Below are 20300 nucleotides of genomic sequence, written 5' to 3' on the forward strand. Positions count from 1 at the left end.
AGTGCCAGAAAATCTCTTTAATGGGGCATGAACAATTGAGAGTACAGCAGAAATGCTACATGTCTAGCTCTCACTTATGAAGTGTAGTGAGCTGTCACACTGCACACATTCATAACAGGTATGTTGACTGAGGCAGATTTGAAACTGCATTAGACAAGAACATCAGGACCTGTGGTATTCAGAGAATGAGAAGAGCCAACTTCTCTAAAAGACCATTCATGATATCTTCTCGCCCCCAAAAACTGAGAAACATTTTATCCCCTTTGTTGTTGGAATGCGATCCAACTGCATGCACTAAAATCCCTATATAATTGATGACAAAATGTGATCCAAATCTGCAGTGGAATTGTCCTTATACTCAGCTTCTCTATTATGTTTCTGGAAATTAAACTGACAGCCAGTGAAGAACTTGAAGCATGGTCTCAGAGCATCCCAAAAATTCTCACACAGCCCAAAATTCATTAGCTATCTTTTTCCCCAACTTTCCTTTTTTGAAAATACAAAATAAGCAATATGGGCACAGTATTTTTTAGCATGTGTCCCTGTCATTCTTATTCTCCCTGCATCTCATTGTGACATTTTCATCTTTGTGGTAGAATGTACAGCGAGAAACACAAATGCATTAATCAAAAGCATATTAAGGAATTTATATTGTGGGGAATGGCAATAAATGCACATTGGGATTTTTTGTGATTACTGTACCTAGTAATTGTAGGGATAAATTCATTGGATAATTATCCGCTAAAAATCCTTGAACATACTTAGCACTGGAATGTAAAGAATGGTGCCCTGTTTGAGGTATCTAGGACCATATTACCTCTGTATTTGGCAGTGGTCCAACCACTACTGGAATACTGTATCCAAAGTTCAGGAAGGATGTTGACAAGTGGGGGAGAGCTCAGAGAAGAGCCATGGGAATAATAAAGGGATTGGAAGATATGCTTCAGAGTGATAGGCTAAAGGAGCTTGTTAACGTTTCGTTTGGCCAACATTAAGGGGTGACTTGATCACAGTCTGTATACCTACCTTCCTGGGGAACAGAATTTTGATAATGGAAGGCTCTTCAATCTAGCACGTAATGCTATAACAAGATACGACTGGAAGTAGGAGTGAGACAAATTTGTATCGGAAACAAGGTGCAATTTTGTAATTGGGCAATTAGCCACTGGAATAATTTACCAGTGGTTATGGTGGATTCTTCATGGCTGGAAATGCTTACATTAAGATTACATTTTTTTTTTTTTAACATATGCTGAAGTTCAGTCTGGAATTAATTCAGAAAAGTTTGGTGGTCTGTGTTACGCAGAAGGTCAGACTAGAAATCACAGTGGTCACTTCTGTCCTTTTGACTTATGGATCAGTGAATAGTGTACAGTAAATAAGGACTTGGGTCAGTGTTCCTCCTAATTTTTTCACCTGTGTGTGGAATAAATTTTGTTATATGTGCCAAGACAAGCGCATATGTGCACCACCAATAAAAACACACGCTACCGTCTGTGAGCATTCTGCTAATGAGCTGGGCAACACCTGAATCTCTTCTAGGTGGCTGTCCAAGCACTCAGCTTACAGCAGAGGTTGGCAAGATACCTCTAGCAGACCGCATCCATCCCACCAAGCCACCTGATCCAGCCTGCAGATGACCCCCCCCCCCCCCCCCCCGCCAGGACACCCAGGCACTCAGCACTTGCTGATCTAAGCACAGGGTGCCCCTCTGCTCTGGAGGGAGAGGGAGGTTTTGTGTGATTGCCCTGCCTCCAGCCTAATCCTCAGCTTCTACTGGCTGGAAACAACTGGCCAATAGGAACTGACCCCACCCAATCTCTCAGCTCCTATTGGTCAGAAACAATCATCGAATAGGAGCTGAGAGATTAGCCTGGAGGATGGGGGCAGCACAAGGCTCTCTTCCCTTCCAGAGCTGAGAGCCACATGGAGGGAGCAACTTGCAGTTTTAAGTAATCTGAGCCCAGCCTGCCTTGGGGGTATTACAGGGCTGCTGGCTAAGAGATGCTTAGGTAAGTGCCTTCCAGACAGAGTCTTCCTCTGTCACCCCAACTCCCTCTCCCAGGTCACTATCCAAACCCTCTGCACCCCCGTGCTCCTGGTCACAACTCCCTCCCAGACTCGGCACACCCTCCTACAACCCTCCCCCAGGCCAGAATCCTCTCCTCCTCCCCCAATCCTGCACCCAAATCCCCTGCTCCAGGTCACAACCCCCCGTTCACTCAAACTCCCTCTCAGACTTCACACCATTTCCTGCACCCCAGTCCCTCAGCCCGTGTACCCTTCTGCACCATCCTCGACCCTGCACCTCTTTAACAGAAAAGTGTAGCCGTTGACCACTTTCCACAATCAGGGGAGTGGCCTTCACCAAAAATTATTGGCCACACCTTGGCTAACAGGGCACATTGCCTAGGGCCGAACATTGAACAGTGGGGATGAAAGAAAATATGCCCAGAATGATATAAAATCCTTAATGACAACAAAAAAATGTAACAACCGCCTGTGAGGGGGTCACTCACCACCGTAGCGGGGGTCCATCGTCTGCCCCTGGAATCAGTCCATTCCGCCCGCACGGGCCTCTGCTCACGTGGGGTTCCCCCTCTGGAATCCTCCGGTCACGTCATTCTCTTCGCCACACTGCCCTCCGGCAGTGCCCAAGTCACTCGCTCTGAGCCCCCCTTCCGGGGGATTGGTGTCTCTCCGGCAGGCCTTACTTCAGGCCTAGCAGGCTGGCCGTTGGTCTGTCCAAGCGCCCCTGGCCCAGCCTTGGCTCTCTACCCCTGCCCTAGCTCCAGGGAGCGTCCTGCTCCCCCGGCAGCCAGGCTCACACTGCCTTTTCTGCAGCAGCCCTTCCCTTTTATGGCTCCCAGGTGGGCCTTAATTGGCCAACGCTGCCCAGCTGGGCTGAACTCCCCGGCCCTGCTCCAGGCTGGGGTTTGACTCTTAAAGGGCCAGTACAGGGCAGCTGCCCTGTTACACCGCCACATAACTAAGGCCTTGTGTTCACTTGGATTTCAGCCACCAGTATAGACAGTTTACACCAGCACAGCTTAGTCTGGTTTTAAACTGGTATAAACTTCACTAATGCTAATTCTGTTGCACAGTTGTAAATGGTGTTTACACTAGGGTACGGCATTCCTAGCTTCATGAATGGCTGAAATGTCCATGGTAAGATCTGAGTGTGTCTGTCTACCATAGCTATAGCAAGAGAGTTGGGCCTACATTTTCAAAAATAAATGGTGATTTTGCATGCTTTGATTTTTGGGTTCTCAATTTGCCAACTAAAAAAGTTTTGACCTTTAGAGGGAGGGTTCTCAGCACCCTCTGAATGTTAGGCCTTTTGAAGGCATACCAAGTTAGGGTATCCAAATCGAATAGTCACTTTTTCAAAATAGCTATTTTTTGTGGTTGTTTGAATTTGAGCTGTTGCTGTAGTTCTGTATTCTAAAGAGGTCTTGCTTTTAACAATTGATTTGACACACACAAACTATGAAAACAAACCTAGAAATAATTAGTCTATTTTGCCTCTTGTTTCCCCTGCCCTCCCCCGCCCAGCACCATCTATGCCACCGTATGAACTGGAAACACCTTTGAATCAAACAGAGAGCACTGTGACAATCCTACTGAAGCCTGCACAGAGCAGAGGCGCTCCCGTCAGGTACAACAGGAGGGGTGGGGGGAATATTTACAAAATTACAATTAAATCAAATAATTTTTGGTGTTTTTTCAGGGGGGGAGGTGTTCTTCACAAAGATCAGAGTTTAAATGCATGTCTGTATTCGTACTAATTAAATTAAATAACTAAAGCAAATGAAAGTGCTTTGTTGAGTGTTCGGGTATTGTTTAAAGGATTTGATCAAGATGCAAGTGGCTTGTTCTTTGAAGATAAGGAACAAAGTCACAGTACTGTTGTGTGGGTGGCTTCTTTACTTCTTTAAGGTAATTGCATACTACAATGCTATGAGTTCAAGGACACATCACACTTTGTATCATGATCTGCTATGTTTTGAATATCTGCTTTTTCTCTACTTTGGTGTTTACTTACAACTACTTAAGAATTTTATTAAATTAACTAATAAAAATGGATTGTAAAATTAATAACATTTAACAATTAGGCCAGTTTGGCAGAAAGGGGGGGAGAAGACTATAAAATCAAAAGCTACCAATTTAACTTTTACTACTACTCATTTACATCTATATAATTTTCCATTTTGTAGTGGTTTGTATTCCACAAGTAAATGGTACACGTCTGTGTAAACCTTACATGTCTAAATGTAAAGAATTCCATTTTTTTCAGAAGGGAACAAAAGAGTGACTTTGAATGTAAACCATCCACAGTCTAAATACTTGTAATATTAGACTGCAGAAGAACAGATTTTTGCAAGATTTAGGCTTTTATTTTTGAATTGCCAGGTAGATTCTAAAGTAGCATATCCTATTGTTACTGAAAGAAAGCATGTACATCCATAATTAAGAACAGTCAAGGTGTGTTATTCCCACTTTGATGTTGTAGTTTTTGATAATTTTTGTCAGTTTCAGAGGAATGATATATATATGTAGACATGAATAATGTGAACTATTCCATTGCACGTTATTATTTAATATAGTATTACAACAATGTATCCTATATTTGATTAGATTATTTTCTGTTTTCTGTAATATAACATATCTATTTTTGAATGGCTGTATCTAAGAAAAGGAAGTGCAACCTTGTTTACTGTTTAGATTAGGGATGTGAATGGTTAACTCTTAAGCTTCACTTTTACTGGGTGATGCTTACAAGTTAGGGTTAACCAGCAGCCCAGCTGAGCTGGAGCAAACCCCTCTTGCTCCTGTGTAAGTGGTTAAATAAGCTGTTTTATGTTTAAATACTTAACTTATTAAATGGGATTTTACACCCCTAGTTTAGATCATTTTTGCATGAGACATTTTCTCTTGGAAACGTATGAAACAGTTGAGAAAAGATTGAAAGCAATAAAATCAGATTGTATCTGAACAGGCCTGTTTTACAGATTATACTAGAACTGGAATCACATACATTTTCCCTCTTTCTAGGTTTCCAGTTTCAAATCATTTTATTAAATAACTTTTGGTTCATATTATCTTATTTCTCAAAGCTGTAGTACCAACCTCAATGTGTATATAACATTTGGATTAGAATAGTTATGATCCTATATAAACACAAGCTTGTTACAGTATAACTAAAGAACCAGTTCAATTGCTTTTATCTAGCCTACTGAATTAAATACCATTGACTCCTGCCAGTATCGATAGGTTGAAAACCTCAGCCATAATACAAAGGCACTAGATGGGAGATTTTAAAATGCCAGGTAAGGGGATCAGTGGTTAGAGAAACAGAAAGAGGGATTTAGAGTACCATCAAACTATAGAGCTGAGAGAAGTAGATGACACATGACAGCAAATTTACAAAGCTCTTTTGCAGCAGCACTTAAAATAAAATAGATGCAGATGCCAAGCTAGTAGTGTAAATAATGAGTAAAAGAGAGACTAAAAATTGAAGTGGGAATTTTTGTAATATTATTTAAAGTTTTATTGTCTGGTACACTCTCAGATATGTTGCCAATGCACAGTTTATAGAACATGTTCTGGGAATGGATTTTATTTTCTTAATTTATATTCATTGGGTGTTGAAAATTCAGCTATACTTCATGTATGCACTTCACTAAGTAAGATGCTTGTCTATCGATTCTGTTATAACCACACTGCTGCGTTAATGCAGATTCTTGGAATTACACTAAACTTTCAGTGTAAATTATTGTTGTTGTTTTATTGATCAATACATCAGCTGCGTCACATACAATTATTTAATTCCTGCAGTGGCCAGGAAAAGTACAGAATATGATATTCAAGTCAGTGATGCTAATACTTGAGATAACGAAGAACTTTGGTGTATTTTCCGTGATTAAATATTTGTCTGTGATGAAATATAAAAAACTTATTTTAACTTGTTTCAAATCTACTCACCCATGATCACAACATACAAAAGAAATGCTTATTCTTTGGTAAATAAAGAGCATGTTAAAAGTAGAGTTTTTAGAAATGTTCAAGTCCCTCTATTTGCCACTATAAAGTTTATGATAATCAAGGAGACATAGCTGTTCAGCACTTTGAAAGGAATCATACAATTTACATTCAAATATATTTTAACTTACAATACAGAAAAATATTGTACTGGTTGGTTGTTTTATCCATCTGGGTCCTCCCAGGTCCAGCACCTGCAGGCTCCCTTCCCGACTGCTCCCAGCTGGCCAGTGTTGCGCTGCCCACTGAACCCTGCTGTCTCCGGCCCCAGCTGGGGCTGCACTGTTAGCACTGCTGCTTCCGGTCCCAGCCATCACTGAGCTCCCCGCCACGGCACTGTGCCAGCCCCACTGAACAGCCTGAATCTGGTCAGCCAGGGCTCTCTGGTCCAGCATTACCGATGGTCCTGCCAGATGAGGGCATATTTACTGCCTGGAAGCACAACAGGCGCTGAAGGTGATGTTCATGAGAATCCCCTACATGCACACTAGCTAGTACAACAGGCAAGCCAACTGAAATGAAGTAATAGCAACATACTGTACCCAGAAGATATTCTGGGTCCTCATGGTAGAAAGCATCTTAGTTATCCCTTTGGGATGATTGTGCTCTTCTCTAGCCCCTATGTAACGCTGTGCATGAAGAGCACTGTGAATCCCCTAAAGAGGGAAAAAGATGAGGTACAGCTTTACATGAGGTAATGTCAGAGAGCAGGATGCAGTTTCATGAATGTCTTGTGTATGCAGATATTACAAACCATCCCTTGTTTACGGACAACCTCCCAAACTGAAGCAAATCCTTTCCAGCCGCTACATATCACACCTCAGATGCACTCACCCAGGAACCTACTCTTGTAACAAACCCTGCTGCCAACTGGGTCAACATGTCTATGCTTGCGACACCATCACAGGACCTAACCACATAAGCCACTGCACCAGGGCTCAGACAATGCACATCATCTGTTGTGATATATGCTATCAACTGCCAGAATGCCCCTCTGCCATGTATATTGCACAGACAGTCTCTACAACAAAAGATAAATGGACACAAATCAGACATCGGAAATTGTAACACACTAAAGCTGTAGGGGAACCTGCCTGGTCATTCAGTCATGGATTTAAAAGTAGCTATTCTTCTACAAAGGAATTTCACTAACCAATTACAGAGAGAGACTGCAGAACTTGAATTCATCTACAAATTTGACACTGTTACCCTGGGCTTGAATAAAGACATTAACTGTTTGGCCCGTCACAAAGCCATTTTCTCCTGCCTTTGATATCTACACTTTCACATCAAAAACTATGAATGGACACGTCCAGCCCACTTTAATTAGCCTCATTAACATGACTGCTATAATTGACAGCAAAACTTCTGCTGCTGTTTTATATTTATCTTGATTTCTGTTATTTCCACTCCAGAACATATGATAAAGTGAGTTTTACTCACGAAAGCTTATGATTCTAGGTAGCAGTTGACAGATGAAACAACTGTTCATATAATACTATTAAATTACTGAATTTTGGAAAATTGTACGTTTAGCATATAGCATTTTGAAATACTGTAAGACTGCAGTCTAAGTTGAATCAGGTGCGCTTGGTTTTCTTGTAGAAATGTCTGTTCTTTTATTTGTCTTTTGCGACCCTTCCTGTTATTTATATTTTATTTAGAATGAATAATTTAGGAGTTTGTAAAGGTGTATAGTTGAATGCTGCTCTGTGGTGTCACCTCCTTCTGCTACTTGCCCCTGTCTGCTGACTGTATTTCCAAATTATTGCTTTACAACCTGGAAGTTAGCCAACAAGCTCACTTGAGGAGGTTTGTGATACAGACATGAAGGAACTTTATTGATGCTCATAATTGTCACTTTTTTATAGCTAAGAAGTTTTTGTGTATCGCTGAAGGGTCAATCTCACGTTTAATTGAGGGAACAGAGCAATAATTCCTAGATCTTTTTACTGCAACTAGGCCACTTGGCAAATGAGACTTTGGTTCTTTAACTCCTCTAAGTAGTTCTAAATGTCAGTGACAACCCCACAATGTTAATAGATGACAGGTAACATGATTATTAAAACTTAATCCATAAACTTTAAAATAAGATTGATCTTGAGCAACTAAAAAAGGATGGCTAAAGTACATCTTAAAATTAATCAGATAATTTTTCTGTTTCATGTAAACATATGGCAAGTCAGAAGGGAAGAAAAATCCAGGACTGGGGGGAGGAGACTGTTCCCAGTCCCCTATAGTAAATGACTCTGCTATTAGTTTGTTGTCTCTTGAGTGTTAAAGTGAGAGAGGCTGTGTCTAAACTACATCCCTTTTCTCAGAAAAGGGATGTAAATTAGACACTTGGAAATTGCAAATGAAGCTGGGATTTAAATTTCCCGGGCTTCATTTGCATAATGGCAGCCACGTTTGTTTGTTTTTTTGAAAAGGGGCTTTTTGAAAGAAAAACAGCTGTTTAGAGGGGGGTCATTCGAAAATAAAACCCTTTTTTGAAAGATCCTGTACTCATTTTTTCAGGAGTACAGGATCTTTTGAGAAAGGGTTTTATTTTCGAATGACCCTCGTCTAAACAGCCGTTTTTCTTTCGAAAAGCCCCCTTTTGAAAAAAACCGCGGCTGCCATTATGCAAATGAAGTCCAGGAAATTTAAATCCCAGCTTAATTTGCAATTTTGAAGTATCTAACTTACATCCCTTTTTCGAGAAAAGGGATGTCATCTAGATGTACCCTAAAAGTGATAAAAACATGCTTTGTCCCTATTGTGAGCTAGTGAATAGGTATGGATAAAAATGTATCTTTCAACAATATTTGGTTTTTATTTCTTTTTCTGCTTTTTCAAAATATTTATGACACTAACTGCATGTAACATCAAAATTGTTGGTTTTGGTTGATTAATATTATCATAACACCATTCAGAATTCATGCTACGTTAAGCTTAGAACTGTCAGACAAATAGAGTGATATGATCCTTGTGTTGGGCAGCTTTCAGACTGTTAGTGTTACTATGAAATATACTCTTTCCAGCTGAGCAGTGGCATTTTGGACAGTGTGCTTGACATCCCATAGAAGTCATCTTTTATATAAAAACAATGGTAGTCCTGAAAATTAACTTGCTTTTTACCATGTAATTGTTGTTACCTTATTCCACAATGATAGGAAGAAACAACATGGGTCACTTTTTAATTTTGTTGCCCACAACTATTTTTCTTTGTTTTTAACACATTTTCCTTATAAGGTTAACTCTACCATGGTTTGAATCTCATTAATTTTTCCCCTGTGGAGAGCCACATTCCCAAGTAAGTTGAGGTCCTAAGTGCACACTAGAAACAATTCAATTCCTTTCGTTTATCTGCTTCACAGAATCATTACTTGGCTTGACCTAGTCAATTATATTTGGAAGTCATTGGGGATGTTAAAATGTGGATAATTGCGTAAACATGTAACTGCTGAAAAACACAGTGGTTACACACACCCACAGCCGACTCTCCAGAAGCCGGTATGTGCCACTCCCAGGAAGCCAGCTGTCTCCTGCGCTGCTGCCTCTGATATGGAGACAGCCTGCTCCCAAGGAGTGGGACGGGAGCCTGCATGTAACTTTGAATGTGCCAGTTCCCCAGGAGCAGGGTGAGAGCCTGTGCATAACTGTGAATATTAACCGATAAATCCTGGCTTATCAGTTAACTGTTTACATGGTTATATGCTCACATCCCTCAAAGTCCTAGCAGGCCAGGCACTGAGATGCTTGAGGTGTTTCCCATCTGGTCCCATATTCATTTGCAATATTGTTTAGAGATCTTTGGTCTTGTTTAGCCCTTATAGACTCAGGCTTTGTCTATACTTAACATTTTAAAGTGCAGCTGCAGCCGCACTTCAAACTGAAAGTGTGGCCACCATACGACTGCTGGGAGGGAGCTCTCCCAGTGCTGTGTGTAAAGCACCCTTGCTAGAGAAGTAGTTAACAGCACTTGGAGCATAGCTCCCAGTACGACACTCTGGTTCACTCCAGTGCTTTATAGTGCTGTAGGTTGTAGGGTGTGTGTGTGTGTTTTTTCACCCCCCTGAGCCAGAAAGTTACAGTGCTGTAAAGTGCTAGCATAGACTTGGCCTCACTCACTTAGCTTTCATGAACATTAACACCGACTGAGCATTTTTAAATGAAGATAGAGAAAACGTTTGATTGCGAGTGACTGTAACTTCAAGCAAATCTGTTCTACTTCATTGTGTACTCTGAGATTATCAGTCAAAATATCTACTAATTCATACATTCCAGATGTTAAGATAATTTTAAATACATTTCATATTAAAAGTAGATAGAGGGACTAAATAAAACCTTGGCAACAGATTCACAAGTCCCATGCCCATTTTCACCATCAGGCCCAAAATCTAGTGTGATTTTCTTAGTTTCAGATTCTTTTACAAAACCCCAACTCTAATAATTACTTAGTATTTGGCTGAATTTCCTATCGGTACTTATGCTCTTACAATGGCACATTTTTATATTGCAGAAGACCTGGATTTTTTCGTCTACAAATAATTGTTAAATGTTCATTTTGTTTTTCATTAGTGATAGAGTGCAGTATTTGTGCTCAGAATGCTCATCTAGTTTGCTGGACTAATAATTTGGGTATCAGCCAGGCAGACACAGCATAAGTACTCCCTGTTCATGAGTCTCAAACTATCAGTTGCAGTGCTGAATCTCTTGAGTAGACAATATCACCCATGCGCAACTGTGAGGCTACGTCTAGACTACATCCCTTTTTCATAAAAGGGATGTAAATTAGATGTATCACAATTGCTAATGAAGCAGGGTTTTAAATCTCCTCGGCTTCATTAGCATAAAAATGGCTGCCGCTTTTTTTCCGCACAGAGCTTTGCCGGAGAAAAGCGCCAGTCTAGACGCTGATCTTGAGGAAAATAAAACCTTTTCTGAAAGATCCCTTATCCCTATTGAAATAAGGACGTAGCCTGAGAGTTTCTGTGATATGCTCAAAAGGACATTAAAACATGGTCACCAAATACCTGTGTGTTTATGACTTCCAGGTTTTTTTCCTAGGGAAAGAAAGCCCGATTCCTGAGTAAGGGTGTGTCTAGACTACCTAGTTTTGTCGACAAAAGTCCACTTTTGTCGACAAAACAATACCAGCGTCTACACTACCGCGGAGTTCTGTCGACGTTCTGAACTCCGCGATTTTGTCGACGCTGGTATACCTCATTTTACGAGGCAAAACACCTTCTGTCGACAGAAGGTGTTATTGCCTGTAACGTTGCGTCCAGACTACGGAGTTCTGTCGACAAAGCGGCTTGCTTTGTCGACAGAACTCCATGTGTCTGGACGCAAATTGTCGACGGAAGTTTTGTCGACAGTATCTGTCGACAAAACTTCCGTCGACAAAACGCGGTAGTCTAGACGTACCCTTAGAATCAGATTCAGGCAGTGCCCAGCATCAGTATATAAAGCTTGGTTCAGGTTTTGGTTGTTCATGTAGAGTTAGATTATGATATTTAGCTGAGGACCTACACTGAGAGTTATGCAGATTCATATCACTATATTGCTCTAGGGAAGTTACAAAGCGATTGTGCATTTTGTGTTTAGGAGACTAGGAATAAACCACGCACACTGGCTTTTCATTCAACTGCTAAGGTTGTCTTCATAGATCATATGTTCCAAGGCCAGAAGAGGCCATTGTGAACAACTTGTCTGCTCTTCAGTATAACACAGGCCATAGAACTTCCTCAAAATAATTTCTTGAACATACATTTTAAAAAATTATCCAATCTTAATTTAGAAATTGTCAGTGATGGAAAATTCACTGCAACTCGGTAAATTTTGTTCCAATGGTTAATTACTTTCACTGTCTTTACACACACACACACACACACACACACACACACACACACACACACACACACACACACACACACACACACACACACACACACACACACACACACACCCTCCCCCTCGCTTACCTGGTTCTGCAGGGGCTTGTTTTGTGGCTGAAACAGAAAAACAAAATGGCCGTCGGCAAAAAAAAGCCTCCTCTTAAAGGGGCCATCCTGATTTTTTTTTTTTTGGTTTAACTGCTGTTGGGGTCCTTTTCCCTCTTTTCTTAACAACTGTGGTCTCCCCCTTTTTTTTCCTCAACAGAATTTTTTCCCAGTGTTTTTTTTAGTGGGGCGAGGGAGGGGAGAGATGTTCGGTATTTTTGGTTAAACCATCTGGCAACCCTACTATCTTGCAGAGATCTTGTGGAAAGAATATCAACATGTAATTAAACTTCAAGACTGATCATAATGCAAGCAAAGTAAGGAGGCAGAATTAAGGTTATAGGAGCAAATTAAATTCTGGCATTTTATAACTTTTAACTTTAATAACATTATTAAACATAATTGTTTTCTATGTAATTGTATTAAAGTACCATCTTGAGCCAACATTCCAAGCAAGCAGGTTGGTTTGATCACCAGTAAAATTAAGAGATAAGGATGAAAAGGAGGAACTCTATATGGAGAGAGAGAAATTAGCTATGAGTGTGCTTCCAATAAAACGTTACCATTTTATGCTGGAAAATGTTTCATTTTGCTGAACATTAATATGAAAAAAATTTTTTCCATGATGCTGTTCATTTAAGCAAGTGAGGGAATCAATGACATTTCAAACAAGTGTGATGACTGTAAAACATTGTTAAATGAGATCTAATCTGCAAAACCAGATTACATTAAAGGACATAAAGAAACATTAAAGCCACCTACTTGGCTGTACGACTGACAGAAACTATTGTTTAAAAAGGAGCAATAGAAATGCCTCATCTTAACACAGATGTCAAGAATGGTAAGATGGATGTCGAAGGCACTATAAAAGTGTTGAACTTTGGAAGAGATTACTGTGGGGATATATGATAGGGGTGAAGGGATTAACTACATTCTTACATTTAGAGTGGAAACTATTTTCAGGATTAGCATTACAGGGCAGTAGCAGCACGAGGCTAGACCCTCATCTCCATATAACATCTGTTTTGATTCTAAATTATACAGAAGCTCTCTTCTCGCTGGAAAGAGCTGTAAGGGGTCACGCTGTCAGGAATTCCTCTGCACCCCTAGTGTGTTCCTGTCTGCAGGGAGATCATACAAAATCAGCATTCACGTAGCACAACAGACTTGTGAGTCTGGGGAAGAGGACACAATGCCTCAAAGTTTAGCTGTTCTCCTGGACCTACTTACCTCAGTCCATGCTGCTCGTGAGTGCTTCTGCAGAGTTGCCACAGCAGAACATTGTTAGACTCCAAGGAAAGATGAATGATGCCGCACATACAGCAATCTTCTGTTCTGATTTCCTGAGCTGAGATTCACTGGCTCCCAATACTCTGAACTTGTGAAAACAGGGGTTATGATGTGGTCCTAAATTGAATAGAGGGGAAACTGTGCATATGCATACACTACAGTAAACATTAGCAGCTGGCCCATGTCACTTGCCTTGGACTTGCAGGGCTTGGGTTGCAGGGTTATAAACTGCAGTGTAAACATCTGGGATTCGGCTGGAGCAAGGATGTCCCCTTTTCTATGCTATAACACAGCATGGCAAGTTACAGAAAAGCCTTGAAGGAGAGGGAGTTTTCTGTCAAGCATTCCTTCTCTATTCATGGCCTGCTAATTCTGATGCATCCAGTTATTTAATTCTTCAGCCTAATTTGAGAATAACACTCCAGCACAAATGTGGAATGGAAAATAGACTCAGCACTCCGGTGTTAACATTACATTTGCAAATCTTTTAGCTGGGCTCCTGCACTTGAAATTATTTAATTATGGTACACAAGGAGTTTGATCTATCTGCAGGTCCATTATTTTGCATTTCCATGTATATATCTTAATAACTGTTTTAGGCTTAAACCAGATATTATGTCCAAGTTCCCAAGCAGTACTAATATAGTCTTTTTCTTCTAGGTGGCATATTCTGAGCATAAAGGGGGTACATCAGATATTAATACTTGTTCTTTAGCAACATTCATTAAAGATATCTACACATGTTTGAGAAACAGTACTGTTTGTTCATTTAAGAGTGTGGTGTCCCATCTCTTTAAAGTGTCTACTTACAGAAAGGTAGGGGAAACAAACAAACAAAAAAAGCCTATAATACAACCCGTCACTTGTGCATAGTCTGGGACTCAACATACAGGTTGAACCTTTCTAGGCTGGCAACCTCGGGACCTGACCAATGCCAAATCAGATAATTTTCTAAATCATGGAAGGTCAATATTGTCTAATAGCATCACCAACACTTCACTGTTTATGGGGATGCTAGAGGACATTTAGAGGTAAATTAGGGCTAAATAATAGCACAGAACACTGAGAGCCAGGACTGGTATCTGCAAACAAACTGTTTACCATGGGACTGTGGGAAACTTGGACACACCCATCCAGCTAACTAAAATTATGCTGGACCATGGATGTTGCCGGACCAGAGAGTGACGGACTAGAGAAGTTCAACCTGTACCTTCCTCTTCCTAAAGACCATTGCTGTATTTCTTAAGCTACATTTTGCACATTCACAGATTTTGCTTGCAGGCCTCAAATGATCCAACTCTTTTCTAAATCCAGCCAAAATATGTAATTATCTGACTTCCAGATTTCAGGGTGACTTTAAACTGATTACAGTGTAAAGTGATATTTCCTAGAGATGTGTATATGTCTCTGCATGTTTGGATTCGGGATCAGCCACATTCATCCAGTTAAGGCCTTGTCAATACTTATTGAGAGATCGGCACTGTGGAGATCGATTTCCTGGAGGTCAATTTAGCGGGTGAAGTAAAGACCCACTAAATTGACCACTGATTGTGCTCTCGTTAACTCCAGTACTCACTAGCTCGAGAAGAGTAAGGGAAGTACATGGGAGATTTTTTTCCTGTTGACCTCTCACCACAGTAACTTGATCTAAGGTCAGGGCCAGATTAAGGCGGGGGCTAGCCGGGCAGCTGCCCAGGGCGCCAACCTATGGGGGGCACCTGATGGCAGCTGTAAGGGGCACCGCGCACCTGGCCGCGCAGCGTCCCTTAGAGCTGCCATCAGGCATAGTGCACCTGGGGTTGAGGGCTGCACGGCGGCGCCCCTTACAACTGCAATCAGGCGCCGCACACCCGATTGCAGCTGTAAGGTGCACAGCGCGCTGGGGGGTGGGGCCGCGCATGCGCCGTGCGCCTGGGGCAGAGCCGCACATGCATCACACGCCCACTGTCCGGGGTGCAGGAATGGCTTGAGCCAGCCCTGTCTAAGGTATGTGAACTCCAGCTGCGTAGCTGGAGTTGCATACCTTAGTTCAACATTGTCCCCTAGTGTAGACAAATCGGCCCAGACTCTTCGTAGACTCTGACCACTTTTTCTCTTTCTGTCGATGGAAGGGAAGGAAAAAGCGAGTCCTTGTCTAGTCCCTTCTGTACCCCACATTGTGGAGGTAGGGAAAGAAGCATTGAGGAAAAAAGACCTGATGGGGAAATGGAGAGAGGAGTGGCCCTAGCATCAGTGTCTGGAAGGAGGTGGGAAGAAGCTGATCACTCAAATGCCAGTGACTCTTTTGTTAGAACAGGAAATGCACTTGCTGTACTATTTAGGCTGTTCTAATGGAACTCTATCTAGTCTGTTCGGCAGTAGATCTCATGGTCTGTAGTTATCCCTGGCCTCTCTGGTCATGATAGCACCACCTGGAGAAGGTTGGCAAACATGTGACAGTTCAGAGCAGCACAATTATGTCACAAATTTGTGGCAGTTTGGTTTTATTCTTCCTTTTGCTTCTTCAGGATAATCTGCACTTTAATGTAATGATACACAATAATAAGGGAGGACCTATCAGCTTTCACCAGGCTTTTAGAGATTTGAATACTTCTTCATCCAAGTCCCTCTACTCTGTGTTTTTCCATGCTAAATAATCCTAGCTGTTGCTTTCTTGGTTGTGTGTGGTTTTGGTTAACCACTTTGCCCCTTTCTCCATAGCTGCTTTGTTATTTTGTAAATTGGTCTTGACAGCCTGAAAAGTTGTGAGTTAAACAGTGTCATATTGGCTGATAAAGTACTTTGCTTGCGGTATCCATGGTGCTTTTTTCTATTTGTATTTATGAGTTTGCCTTTTTTCTTTTCTTTTAAAAGGGAAATTAAACAAAGAACATAAAGCTGATTAAAAAGCTTTGGATTGCTCTTTGGATTGTTGCAGATGTCACAAATGTAAATTCATGGCAAACATATTTTTGGCTTGGTTCCAAAAATTACTGCCACGGTTTCCACAAATCTCATTGAAATTGAAAAGCATTGTTAAAACCCTAAAGTGGTAGGTATTCACTTTGTGGAAAATAAAAATCTTACTTTATCCCATAATGACACATTTCAGCTTAAAGTAGTAGGTAAGATCATGATGAGTCACTTGTGTGAATAGGATTTAGATGTTATATTGTTTGAACTGATTTAACTAATTTCTGCCCATAGTTACACCAGTTTATAATCTAGCCACATTCTGTTAAGGCCCTCAAAGTGCTAGTGGACTCTGCAACCATGCATAAGACTCACTGACATCAACGATTCTCTGGAGAGACCTGAGTCCTTCTGCATAGATCAGATTGCCTTATAGGATCTGAAGCTACAAGGCATGTTAACGTATATTGTATTTTTGATTGGAAAATTAGAGACTTTTCCACTGAGTGAAGGTAGGAGAGTCATATACTGTCAGATTTGTTTTGAAAACTCCCTTTGAAGAGCTACATTTTTCAGGCTATATTTAATTGGATCACCATTCCTTCAGGCTCGGCATTGGAAATGTAGTTCTCTTCCTGCTAGTGTTGAAGTTGCCTGGAATAGCAGAGGACTGGACTTAATGGCTCAGGGGGACTCTTTCAGTCCTATCTTCTTGAGTCTATTGTTTAGATTTTGAGTGGCCTAAACTGAATCTGTAATGAGTTGTGCCTGCAAAACTAAAGAGCAGTCTGTGAAAATATAGCCCTGAGAAAATAAGATTTGGCTGCAAGATAATCTATGAAAAAGTTTTCATGCCTCCAGGATCTTACGGTCTAAATGAAAAGACAATGGAAGAGTATGCTAGAGAGCCAGAATTTCTTAAAATGAGATAATATCTCAGAGGAGTAGCTGTGTTAGTCTTTGTCTGTAAAAACAACGAGGAGTCGGGTCGCACCATAGAGACTAACAGATTTATTAGAGCATAACCTTTGGTGGTTAAACCAACTTCGTCAGATGAATTAGAGTGGAGTTTAGAGAGACAGAAGAAAGAGGGTACTTGTGTAAATGAGGCTAATCTAGTCAGTGTGGAAATTCCCTTTGCAATGCGTTAACCAGTTAAGATCCTTATTCAATCCTAAATTGATAATATTAAATTTGCAAATTTCCAGTTGTGGAATTCATTTGCAAATTCAAGACTATCAACTTAGAACTGAATTTCACCTTGTCTAAAGAGATTGGCTGTCTTTCATGGTGAATTTTATTGTCTAGCGTTGAGTTTCTGTTGGATAGGTGGAATCATGGGCCTCCAAGGTTGAGTGTAGGTGAATGAGTTTAGGCATGTTATATAGGGCTTGTCTCCATTGCACGGTGGATTGACGCGGTAGTGATCAATCCACTGGCCATTGATTTATCATGTCTACTTATTGCTCTCCCATCGACCCCAGTACTCCATCAGAATGAGAAGAGTAGCTGGAGTTGATGGGAGAGCAGCCTCCACCAACCTTACCATACAGAAGATGCCATAGTAAGTATGTCAACTTCAGTTTAGAGTGATGATGGGGGTTAGTGTAGACAAGGCCATAACAGATAGGAGAAAAGTGAAACCAAGGGGCTTACTAAAGGCCACAAAGCAAATCAGTGGCAAAGCTGGGATTAGAACTGAGTAGTTCCAAACTTCCAGGCTCAATCCATAAACCCTTTGGATACATTATTTCTGAGGGTGGAGGAAATAAAAAACTTTCTTTAATAAAAAAAATCTAAAATGTTGCACTATCGATACTTCACAAAGTAATTTGGCTTTCTAAGAAGGCAAAACCACATTTGCTTCATTTCTGCAAAGAGCATCAGTCTGAACTGACAGGTATAAAAAAGTTTAGAAGGAGCTGCTCATTTTTGTTTAATTTCATTTACTACAACCATTTGGGATAGTGTGTACAATATTTGATTAACTGGCATATCTTTATGTTTATTACATAATTTAAATTATTGAATTATGATTACTTGAAGTACAAATATAAAATATACAGTTAAAGAAATATGCTAATAAATAAATCTTTTAAGTTAGTTAAGGAAATATCAGCAGAAAAGATCTTCTGTCAAGGGATAATAAATTCTATGCCTGATGTGAAGATTAATAGCAGATTGCCTCTTAGGGAGCTCTCTGCCTGATTCTAATGTCCATTTGTTCTTTGATTATTCCAAACCTGCGTAACTAAAGGATTTTTTCACCCTGCTCTTTGTTCACAATATGGGACTGTAATTGAGTTCATATTTCTCACCCAACCTTTCAGCTGTAATTAATATTTTATTATAGCAGATTTTATCACTAAATAGCCTAGCAGCAGAGCATTGAGTCTCACACGCTCACAAAAAAGGCAAGAGTGACTTATTGATGCCAAGCAAGTTCCTTATAATGAGTTATGGTTGAGAGAATGCAAAATACATTCACAGTACCCAGCTAATATTCCCAAGCAATGTATGACTTATCTTATCTTGATCAAACCAGGACAAAGAGAAATTAAATTTAGAGAAATGGGATAGTCAGCCTAGTGGATCTATTTAGCATATTAAATATGTGGAGCACCTAACAAATTGACTGTGCAAGACTAGATATCTGTTTTCATTATTACACTTTATGAACAGGACAAGTTTAGGTTATATGTTTTTTTTTGTGTGCTAAGTTATTTGAGGTTTCCTAAGTTATGCTAACTACCTCCATAGTGTGAGAAATGTAAAAATCTGAACATTCAGTAATGTGCTTATTGTTCATCTGCAAGCAGGCATAAACCTGAATGAAGGAAAAGGTGTTTTGAATAATAACTTGAAAATGTAGACAGTTTTTTTTATTTATGAATAGTCATAAACAGACTGGGGAAAATTGAGTCATTTTTGTTGCCTGAAATTTAACAACTTTGGTGATCAGTGGTTTTCATTATAAAACCAGCTACAGAGTTTGGACATAATTGACATTCCTAGCTCGGGGGAGAGTCTGCTGAGGCACTAATATCTTTATCTCTGCTATGAATAGGTGATTGCAGCCAAAAAAAAAAAAGTCAAATTAAAATTAAATTAATGATAGAGGTCACTGGCAGAATAGGTCAGAAGAAGCTTTGTGCTTGAGAATAGACTATTAATTCTTTGATATCAGCACAAGTAACCACTCTGAAATGTATAACTGCAATAAAAATTTCTTCTCTTTTTTTATGTTTGTACACCAACTGGCTAACCCACTAGGATAAATGTATGAGGCCTAGACTTTCCTTTAAGTTCAGGTCTTTGTAAGGGTAGTTTGTAACCATGCTTCCAGCATAATTGCTTCCATGCTTCTGCCTCACTTCCTGGAAGAATAATTTTCTAAAGACCCTGAATGTTGGGATGTATGGTTTAGTGGATAGGGTACTGAAGTGGGATACAGGAGAGCTAGGTATATTTCTGGCTCGGCTATAGACTTCGTTTGTATTCTTGGGCAAGTTATTTAATCTACCTGATGTTTGTTGCCATCTATAACATAGGGATAATATTTCACTATCTCACAGGGATTTATGAGGCTAAAAATAATGATCTTGGGAAACTCAGAGCGTGCCATGTAATTTAGCTTCATAGATGGATTACCTGGTGCAGATGACTTTTCCTTCTCCCTCATTCAACCATATGCCAGCCAACAAAGCTCTACTTTGGTGAGTAGTGGTTCCATGAACATTCTTTTCCACTCCTTCCTGGCCCCCACATAGCTGAAGCTAGGATAGTACTAAGTCACACAAAGTTGTAGGATCACTTTTGTATGGCTGTGCAGGGTGTAAATTTTGGAAGGTCCTGAATAATAAAACTCGCTATTTTTTACTTACGGTTCAATCCTGTAACCTTAAAATTAGTGGGACTGATCATGTGCTTAAAATTAACTGTCTAAATTATTTGCTGGGCTGAGGGTAAAGTGCTCAGCATATTGTGGAATTGAGTTCTTAGCTTCTAAGTACTCTGAGTAAGAACTTTACAGAGTTAAAACTAAATAAACAACCCTCACTGACTTGCCTACTTAACCTGTGCGCAATT

General features: G+C 40.3%; 1 protein-coding gene across 10 annotated transcripts in view; it reads left to right on the forward strand.

Moving 5' to 3' along the window:
• The window catches only part of PTPRM (protein tyrosine phosphatase receptor type M), a 700717-nt gene that overhangs the window by 405481 nt on the left and 274936 nt on the right, over positions 1-20300 (forward strand). For all 10 annotated transcript variants that reach the window (XM_075920958.2, XM_075920953.2, XM_075920954.2 and 7 more), the window contains exon 11: positions 3556-3658. In XM_075920958.2, coding sequence (XP_075777073.1) covers positions 3556-3658 — 103 coding nt within the window. The remainder of the gene's footprint in view (positions 1-3555; positions 3659-20300) is intronic.

Source organism: Pelodiscus sinensis, chromosome 2, assembly GCF_052426305.1.
Source record: "Pelodiscus sinensis isolate ZL-2025 chromosome 2, ASM5242630v1, whole genome shotgun sequence".
Lineage (NCBI taxonomy): Eukaryota > Metazoa > Chordata > Testudines > Trionychidae > Pelodiscus > Pelodiscus sinensis.